Source organism: Acanthochromis polyacanthus, chromosome 2, assembly GCF_021347895.1.
Source record: "Acanthochromis polyacanthus isolate Apoly-LR-REF ecotype Palm Island chromosome 2, KAUST_Apoly_ChrSc, whole genome shotgun sequence".
In the NCBI taxonomy this organism is placed as follows: Eukaryota; Metazoa; Chordata; class Actinopteri; family Pomacentridae; genus Acanthochromis; species Acanthochromis polyacanthus.
In genome coordinates this window covers 37,990,794-38,000,891 of record NC_067114.1, presented here as the reverse complement: position 1 = coordinate 38,000,891, position 10,098 = coordinate 37,990,794, and the positions used below count along the sequence as shown (strand labels likewise).

General features: G+C 37.6%; 1 protein-coding gene across 1 annotated transcript; it reads left to right on the top strand.

Annotated features, from left to right (window-relative positions):
• The first annotated feature begins 738 nt into the window (after positions 1-738).
• On the top strand, positions 739-6,497 carry LOC110957834 (guanylyl cyclase-activating protein 2-like). Its single transcript, XM_022204041.2, has 4 exons — positions 739-994; positions 1,538-1,687; positions 3,789-3,888; positions 6,204-6,497. Exons 1-4 carry the CDS (start codon positions 794-796, stop codon positions 6,323-6,325), a joined length of 573 nt encoding a protein of 190 aa, XP_022059733.1. The 5' UTR covers positions 739-793; the 3' UTR covers positions 6,326-6,497.
• Positions 6,498-10,098: the final 3,601 nt, after the last annotated feature.

Here is a 10,098-nt window from a genome sequence, read left to right as displayed (position 1 = left end):
TATCTGTTATCTGAACAATATAATTACAATTATGTTTTAGTGATGGCTATATGAAATGTTAATTTAACCAAAAAACAATAAAGATACATCTACAGACAAGAACTTGACTGTTCTTGTGTAAACTAGCAAACGATCCCTTAAAATTCAAGGCTACATTTAGATTTTCTAATGGAATCATACATTCTGCTTTTAATAAACTTACAGAATAAAAAAATTCCAGTATTAATAATAATGTAGTCTTTACATCTCCGTCTGTTGTTCACTAACTGATTTTATTGTTTCAGAAATGCTCTCTTGTGAAGTAAATGTTTTTGCTCCGGTGATTTTCACATTTAGATGAGGTTTAGTTGTGGGTGGGGATTGTGAGTGTTTTCCAACAGCATTAATTAGATTAAAGTCTAATTTCGCCAGCAGCTCAGACAGGAAAAGTTCCTGGACAGCATCAGTGGATAAACTCTGTCACCAAAACCACAGCAATGCTCTTCTTCAGCAGACTTGTCTCTTAATAATGCTCATTAATGAGTTAGAAAGTAATTTCCTTCATCATGATGTAAAGCTGGTTTGTTAGAGTTTTGTAGACAAAACTGTTTAAGGCGTAGTTGGGGTGGATTTGGAGTAATTCGCAGTCTATCGGATTTAACCAGCAGGTTGTCCTGAAATGACCCACAAAGACTGTTTTGCTGGCGGCACGAGTCATGAGTTCACGGTCAGTGTGCAGTGATGAACCCATGGGACAACTCCCATTTGGATTTTTCACGGTTTGAGCAAATTTCTTCAGCTTTTTCGGGTGATTATGGGTCAAACACATGGAACCGCGGACAAGGAGGTGACGCTTAAAAACATCCAGAAGCTCTACCGCAAGTTTACCTTTGAGTGTCCCAGTGGAAATCTGCACTTACACGAGTTCAAGAGGATCTTTGGAGTCAACAGCAGTTCAACAGAGGAAGAATCTGCATATATGGACAATTTATTCCGGTCCTTCGACACAAATAAGGTGACATGTCTTTGGAACCACATTAAACTAGGGTCTGGGCTTCCTCCTCAAGGAACTGTTGTGTCAAACGCTGTATTTTCCTACATTCTGGTGAATTTTCATGCATCGATTTTTGCTTTTTTTTTCTGTATTGTATTTTTCAGTATGAAATACGTCATTTCCTGCACTGTAGTGAATTTTATTGGATTTTCACTTATAGTAGTTTCAAGTTATAGTAGTTTATCTAAAATAAACTCTTTTGTCTCAGTCATATTTTCATATCAAATGGAACAAATGCATTTGATGTAAACATTGTTGGGGACATGTTTCTTGTTTTCTCCCCAAAAATCTACTTTTGTGGTGTATTTTACAGTTACATTTAGAGATAAAAATAGAAACAGCAGAGGAAAAAATGGAACTAAAAGGGAAAATGTATTCATTTCTGTATCATTTGATAAATCAGCCACTGAATGGTCAGTATTTTCCTCAAACTTGCATCATGTCAGACCTTTCTGAAAGTCAGCAGAAGTGACTAATCCATCCATCCTTCTGTTTCCCTTACAGGACGGTAAAATTGACTTCATGGAGTACGTCGCCGGCGTTCATATGATTCTTCGAGGAAAACTGGAAGACAAACTGAGATGGTCTTTTAAAATCTATGACGGTGACGGAAACGGCTGTCTGGAGAGGGAAGAAGTAAAAAACATCCTCCAAGTAAGTATTCACGATAATCACAATCTCGTTTTTACTTCATAATACTTTATTTGAGATAAAAATGCTTACTGTAAGGTTTTCTAGGATGGTAACATCTGAACTACACGTTTCCCCTAATTTGGCTGCAGCTATTTAAACCTACTTCTAAGAATAGATGCTGTAAATCTGTTTGTGGAGATTTGAGATGAGCTCAAGACTTTCCATTGTTTCAGGGAAACCTGGACTTTTAAAGTGACAGGCTCCAAATGTGGCGTTGATGTAACTGTTTTTTTTTTGCAATCTCAGAAATCTTCCAATGGGCCATGAGTGAACTTTTTTGTTTGCTTTTGATGAATTTTATTGAATAAAATTACACACAATGAAAAGAAGGTTGGACAAAGTGAAAAGTTGCACTTTCCTCCAATACAACCGTTACTCATTTAGGTGTTCGTAGATATTTTGTAATTATTTCAGGGAACGTGTGAAAAATTTGTATTCATGAAATAATATGTGGTTGTCTTCCACTGTGGGAACCTGTTTTAGGGTAACATCAACCTTTTGACAGCAAGAATCACCCTCGCAGAAGCTCTTTCAGGCCTGTTTTCAGACATTTTATATTATCAAAGAACTGGAGTAACGCCTACTATTTGCTATTGTTTCGAGTCACCCTGAGTTAACGTGGGTTAAATGTGTCAAAATGGAAGTTGAAATGGTTAATCAGAGGGCTGTTTCTGTAAACATTTGGCCACCTTGCACCTGCCTTGTCAATTTCTTTCACAGTACACAAAAAAGAATAATTTGGTTTGTATAAAAATGAGCCATAAGACACGAGACATGTGAGTCCACTGTGTTCTCAATTCTAGTTTACTGTCATTCAGTTGCTGTTTACTTCAATTCAGTTGCTGTTTCAGTAGCTGCTTTTTGTCCTTTTCATTAGTTATTTTCAGTTGTTTTCATTTACTGTTTTCATGTTTTTCAGTCACTGCTGTCAGTCATTTTCAGTTGCTGTTTCTGACACTTTAAGTCAGTGTTTTCAGTTGCTGTTTACTTCCATTCAGTTGCTATTTTCAGTCATTTTTAGTTGCTGTTTCTAGTAGTTTTCCGTTGCTTTCTCTGCCTGGTTTCACTATTTTCAATTACTATCAATTGTAGGTGCTATTTTTGACACTATTTCTGCAGATTTTTTAAGTCACTGTTTTTAGTTACTATTTTCCAGTTTGCTTAGTTTACTGTTTTCTCATGTTTAGTTGGTGATTTCAGTTGCTGTTTACCTCCATTCAGTAGCTGTTTTCAATAGTTTTATGTTGATGCATCCAGTCTTTTTCACTCGCTGTTTTCATTCATGGTTTTCAATTGCTTTCAGTCACTTTCAGTTTCTGTTTTTGATGCTTTTTCAGACCTTTTTTTTTTTAAAATTGTGTCAAGTTACTCTCAGTTGCTGTTTTCCACTTGCTTCAGTTCACTGTTTTCTCATGTTTACAGCCAGTGTTTTCAGTCACTGTTTATCCATTCAGTTGCTGTGTTCAGTAGCTGTTTTTTTTTCTTTTTCACTCGCTGTTTTCAGTTGGTTTCACTTCATGTTTTGATGTTTTATTAATTGTTATTTTTGGTTGCTGTTTATGATGCATTTTTCAGACATTTTTTTCAGACATTACTGTTCACTGACTGTCACTGTTTTCAGTCGCTGCTCACTTTCATTGCTAGTTGCTGATTCCAGTCTTTCTCATTTGCTGTTTTCAGTGATTTTCAGTCACTGCTTTCAGATACTGTTTTCTGATGCTTTTTCATCACTATTTTCTGTCTCTGTTTTCAGTCATTTCTTTCTCTCTTTACTTTCATTGACAGTCACACAGTTTTGAGTGGCTGTTTGCTGTAGTTGTCTGTTACTGCTTTGACTCATTTTCAGTGGCTGTTTTTAGCTGTTTACATTTGCAATTTTTAGTCATTTTCAATTTCTGTTTTCAGTCATTTCTAGTTGCTGTTTGCTTTTGTGTAGCCCTGCGACAGACTGGCGACCTGTCCAGTGGGTTACAGTGTACTAGCAAGAATATTATCATAATGTTCTTATCATAATGTTTTGCATATTCAGTGAGATGTTTTCTGTCTTTTTCCTTCTGTTCAGATCATCTACACAATAAAGAGCCACAGTGATGAGGACGCCACTGAGACTGTTGACGACATCTGCAACAGAATATTTCAACTGCTGGACAAAAACGACGACTGTGAGTTGACTAATACAAAGAACAGTAAACAACAAAGTGACCTTTGTTGATTAGAAGATTACCTGATTGTTCAGCTGACAGAGAATTAATTGGCAATTAATTTTTAATATAATTATTTAACTTTTTTTGAAAAGATGCCAAACATCTTATGATTCCATCAGGTTAAATGTGATGATCTGTTGCTATTTCTTCTTCATGAGCTGAATAATTTCTATGCATTTCTCAAAATTTCTGGAAAGTCTGGAATGTATTTGTGGTTTTCTTAAATTTTGGGAGAGGACAGAAATTAAAGCCAGTAAAAGTCTAGTAAGTTTCTAAATAAACCAGGTAACTGGGGCATTTGCTTTGGACATTATTGAGGAGCATTTTATTTTTCAATTATAGGCCTATAATAAGACAACTAATTAAAAAATGGAATGATGAAAATATTCAACAGTTACCAATATTAAACCACTGTACAAAGTGAAACGATCTGCATCTAAAGAAAAAAATTAGGACGAGTGTAGTGGAGTATACACACGTGGACAAAATTGTTGGTACCCCTCAGTTAAAGAAGGAAAAACCCACAATTCTCACTGAAATCACTTGAAACTCACAAAAGTAACAATAAATAAAAATTTATTGAAAATTAAATAATCAAAAACAGCCATTACTTTTGAATTGTTGATTAACAAAATTATTTAAAAAAAACAAACTAATGAAACAGGCCTGGACAAAAATGATGGTACCTCTATAAAAGATTGAAAACTATTTGACCAGAGTGACATGATTAACTCAGGTGTGTCATTTAATTGACATCACAGGTGTTTCCAAACTCATAATCAGTCAGTCTGCCTATTTAAAGGGAGACAAGTAGTCACCCTGCTGTTTGGTGAAAAGGTGTGTACCACACTGAACATGGACAACAGAAAGCGAAGGAGAGAATTGTCCCAGGACATCCGAAAAAAAATTATAGACAAACATCTTAAAGGTAAAGGCTATAAGACCATCTCTAAACAGCTTGAAGTTCCTGTGACAACAGTGGCTCATATTATTCAGAAGTTCAAGACCCACGGGACAGTAGCCAACCTCCCTGGACGTGGCCGCAAGAGGAAAATTGATGACAAATTGAAGAGACGGATCGTTCAAATTGTATCCAAAGAGCCCAGAGCAACCTCCAAAGAAATTAAAGGTGAACTCCAAGGCCAAGGTACATCAGTGTCAGATCGCACCATTCGTTGTTGTTTGAGCCAAAGTGGACTTCATGGGAGACGACCAAGGAGGACACCACTGCTGAAAAAAACTCATAAAAAAGCCAGACTGGAATTTGCAAAAATGCATGTTGACAAGCCACAAAGCTTCTGGGAGAATGTCCTTTGGACAGATGAGACCAAACTGGAGCTTTTTGGTAAGGCACATCAACTCTATGTTCATAGACTCAAAAACCAAGCATACGAAGAAAAGAACACTGTCCCTACGGTGAAACATGGAGGAGGCTCAGTAATGTTTTGGGGCTGCTTTGCTGCATCTGGCACAGGGTGTCTTGAAAGTGTGCAAGGTACGATGAAATCTGAAGACTATCAAGGCATTCTGGAGAGAAATGTGCTGCCTCGTGTCAGAAAGCTTGGTCTCAGTCGCAGGTCATGGGTCTTCCAACAGGACAACGATCCAAAACACACAGACAAAAACACCCAAGAATGGCTGAGAGAAAAGCGTTGGACTATTCTAAAGTGGCCTTCTATGAGCCCAGATCTGAATCCCATTGAACATATGTGGAAGGAGCTGAAACATGCCATTTGGAGAAGACACCCATCAAACCTGAGACAACTGGAGCTGTTTGCTCATGAGGAGTGGGCCAAAATACCTGTTGACAGCTGCAGAACGCTCATTGACAAATACAGAAATCGTTTAATTGCAGTGATTGCCTCAAAAGGTTGTGCAACAAAATATTAAGTTATGGGTACCATCATTTTTGTCCAGCCCTATTTCATTAGTTTTTTTAAAATAATTATGTTAATCAACAATTCAAAAGTGATGGCTGATTTTGATTTTCAATACATTTTTATTTATTGTTACTTTTGTGAGTTTCAAGTGATTTCAGTGAGAATTGTGGGTTTTTCCTTCTTTAACTGAGGGGTACCAACAATTTTGTCCACGTGTGTAAAACACAATATTTCCTCTGAACTGTAGTAGAGTGGAAATATAGAATAGCAGAAGATTGAAATACTGAAGTAAAGCACAAGTAACTCACTGTAAGTACAGTACTTGAGTGTACATAGTTACTTTCCACCGTGTTTTTCACCCTCATGATTGTGTTCTCTGTGTGAATCGTCCAGGTGAGATTTCTCTGGAGGAGTTTATTGAAGGAGCTGAGAAGGATCCCTGGTTGATGGATCAGCTCCAGCTGGACATCCGGCCTCGAGACTGGTTCATTGAAAAGCAGGAGAAGATGACCTGAGTCCTGATAAACGATTGGACGCCGAGTTGTGATAATAATCTGCCAAAATAACCCAAACTGTGCTATTTGATCTGCGAGGAGCAGAACGAAACCCTGAGGTCTTTGGAACTGAGGATTGGAGATATCTAATCACACACTTGACTTTCCATCCTTCATTTGGTTGTTGTGAACGATTAGCAAACCGAGAAGGATACTAAATCCTTGATTATACTTCATCATACACAGACAGATTCAGACACCCAGTGATGCTTAGTTGTTGTCATTATACTACGTCTCTAGTCTGCAGGAGTCCACTTGCAAGATTGCGTTACGTTTATATGTAGTAGCACAAACACACACACACACTACTGCCTTTATAGTGTAGTTGCTGTGCTGACACACATTTTGGACCACACACAAACAGGGTCCATTTATACCCTTGTGGGCTTTAGTTCCAAGATGACGATGCCAGGATTCATGGGGCTCACATTGTGAATGAGTGGATCAGGGAGCATAAGACGTCATTTTCATACATGGATTGGCCTCCACAGAGTCCAGACCTCAGCACCAATGAGAATCTTTGGAATGTGCTGGAGAACACGCTGTGCAGCAGTCTGACTCTCCCATCATCAATATAAGATCTTGGCGGAAAATTAATGCAACTCTGGACAAAAACAAATGCTGTGACATTACAGAAGCTTATTGAAATGATGCCACAGTGAATGTGTGCCATACTCAGAGCTAAAGGCAGTCCAATGAAATACAAGAGTGTGCAACTTTTTTTTGGACAGGCAGTATGTATATGTTTAACCAGTGAGGAAAAACACAATTTGACTCACCCTGCAATGGATTGGCATTGGCCAGCTGCACAGGTGTTTGCACTGGTCTTCATATCAAACATAGAAAAACACCCTGAGGTGTTTCTGAAAGGCTGTGACTTTGCATTTTTTACTGGATAAAAATGCTGGGTACAGACTTGACTGTAGCTTCAATTATTCCTAAGATGTGTCCCGCATTGTTGGGGCACAGGATATCTGGATGTTAAAGAATGTCCGACTGTGTTACGGGACCAACACTGGAAAACATTCAGGAATCAAAACACCTCTAAAGTCCCGCTTCAATTACAGCTCTATCAATGAGGACATTAAAAAGCAAAGACGACTGAGAATCTTACAAGCACATTTTGTTTTAAGTATTGCAACGTACACTACCGGTCAAAAGTTTGGGGTCACTTTGAAATGTCCTTATTTTTGAAAGAAAAGCAGTTTTTTTTCAATGAAGATAACATTACATGAATCAAAAAATATTGTTTAATATTGTTAATGGGGTAAATGACTTTTTTAGCTGGAAACAGCTGATTTTTAATGGAATATCTACAGACGGGGTACAGAGGAACATTTCCAGCAACCATCACTCCTACGTATCTTCTAATGGTACATTGTGTTAGCTAATGGTGTTGAAAGGTTAATTGATGATTAGAAAACCATTGTGCAGTTATGTTAGCACATTAATTAAAGTGTGAGTTTTCATGGAAAACATGAAACTGTCTGGGTGACACCAAACATTTGAATGGAAGTTTATCTGCATCATCATGCTTTTATTGAAGGTCTGAAGTTTAGGAGACACTCCGTAAATGGTGGAAAAAAATCCTGGCAGCATAGTTTGCTTTTTCAGGATGTTGTATATTTGATTCAGCCCCAGATGTCACGCTTTTGCAGATTCGCCTGCAGAAATAATCATAACTGAAATCGCAGTATGGTTTGTCTCATCAAGCAAACGAGATTAGATGATTAAAATCCTTTGGAAAAACATGAAAAAAAGAAATTACATTTTGACTTCTTTGTTTCATGTGATTTAGGACAAATCTTTGTCAACTGATGTCAACTATATCTGTTTTTCATCTCAAAATTCTCATTGAGGGGGAGATTTTGAATTGAAAACTGCTGCTGTATCATGAAAAGTCTTTTGTACTACATGTTCACTGCTGTTTGTAAATGTCTTATCACTGTGTGCCTGGTTTAAAGCCTGGAGTGCATGTTTCTTCTTGTATATGTGCTTTAAAAACTGATCTGAACCGTTTAATCTGTTTATAAAAGCTTAAGACGGGGGAATTAACTTCAGCCATAGGATCCCAACTGCAGGAGAGGATGATGGGAGTGTATCAGTTGGATAAGTCTCATGTTAAAAATATGACAAATCAATGAGCCACATTTTTCTTTCTACTGTCTGATTGGCTCAACTGCTGATGTGGTGTAAATATTACAAAGTTCTCAATGCCCCTGTTGAACTGAAAATAAAGAGATATTTAAGCAAACATTCGTGTTTTCGAGGGTTAATTTTTTCCTTGCAGCTATAATGTTTGATATATTACCTTGAAAAGCTGCATACAGACCTAGAATTCACTGGAGAAATGTCTCATCTGGCCTGGAAATACGTCAGGATGCCCCAGGAGGAACTACCTTCACCACATCCAAGAATACAGTCAGATGTGCTCTATAATTCAGTGTCAACACACTGCTCTAGTCACATTGTTTAGACCTGGTGGGGGCATTTACTGCACAGATTTAGCCTGACTTACTATTCTTAGCCTTTAAGACTGTTTACTGACTGGTATAATACACTCACGGAGACACTACAGACGTGCACCGCTTTTAGCATCCAGTTTAAATAACCAACATAGTAACTAACTGTACTTTTGTTAAACTGATTTTGAATTTGTACACACAGATATACATTTTTAAAAAGTCTAACGTGTGTTAACGGCTGGGTGTTTGTGAGGCCAATGGAAATTACTGTTATGCAAAGAGTTTTTAAGGCTAAGGATATTAAGAGAGGTCAAAGGTCAAAGGTTCTCGAGGTAGAACAGCTCAGATCCCTGTACTGAACTAAAAATATCAACGCAACATGTAAAAAAAACTGGTCAAAACAAGACAACGGGCAGAAAAACTGCATGTGGAAAATGTTCTGCTGCCCCACTGATAAATAAACTAACAGCTATTATGTCACTATTAATCCAAACCAGGAGAACAGGATTGACAGTGCATGAATGTCAAGGTTAGGCTGCTTGACCTGTCAATCATTCCAGACCAGGCTGTCAATCAAGTAGCCCTGCCCCTTGGTGGGACTAAAACTTTGACATTTTATACAAAATTCAATATTGATTTATTTTCAGATCAGCCACCTGATCTCTGGTTTTCACCATGAAAACTAACAAAGTAATTTTGAGCTGTAGAGAAGCAGTCTTCCATGTTTTAGTTTTTGCCTTGTAGAATTGGAGTCTATGCAGCTTTTTGGAGCCAGTACCTGGAGGACGGTGTGATACTGGAAGTTTTTCACACTTCCGGGTTGGCTTCATTTTTGGAGCCAGTTGGTTGCTTCATCCAGCGTTAGTCTATGGGTTTGTCATTGAATCACTTGGCATGATTGAGTGTGCTCCAGGATTTAGTGTCGTTCACTGAATTTTTTTTTCGTAGAATAGAATGCGAGAGTGGAATAAAAGAAGAAGTTGTATCTGAGAAAAGTTCTCAGAAAAAATTTGGTCAAGGTACATATGTACATTTGCACAGTTCATACCTAACAGGAAGGCACGACCCATCTCCAAAAATCTACTTCAGTCTCATATTTTCTACTTTAGTACTATGCTGGAATGCAACTTTTTCCTTCCATTGTTGCCTAGCAATTACTTGTTTTTGTTTTGCCAAATATATTTAAATTAAAGTTAGGTAAATTATTAGTCCACCACTGAAGCTACTGTTTTAAACATTTAGTTCCCAGTCTGTTCAAAGTTATTCACC

Bases quoted from the DNA above. Each gene is read 5' to 3' on its own strand.
- LOC110957834 (XM_022204041.2), top strand. From the start codon at position 794: ATGGGTCAAACACATGGAACCGCGGACAAGGAGGTGACGCTTAAAAAC. The intron at 995-1,537 runs GTGACATGTCTT...TTTCCCTTACAG, and splicing joins GGTCCTTCGACACAAATAAG to GACGGTAAAATTGACTTCAT. The intron at 3,889-6,203 runs GTGAGTTGACTA...TGAATCGTCCAG, and splicing joins GCTGGACAAAAACGACGACT to GTGAGATTTCTCTGGAGGAG.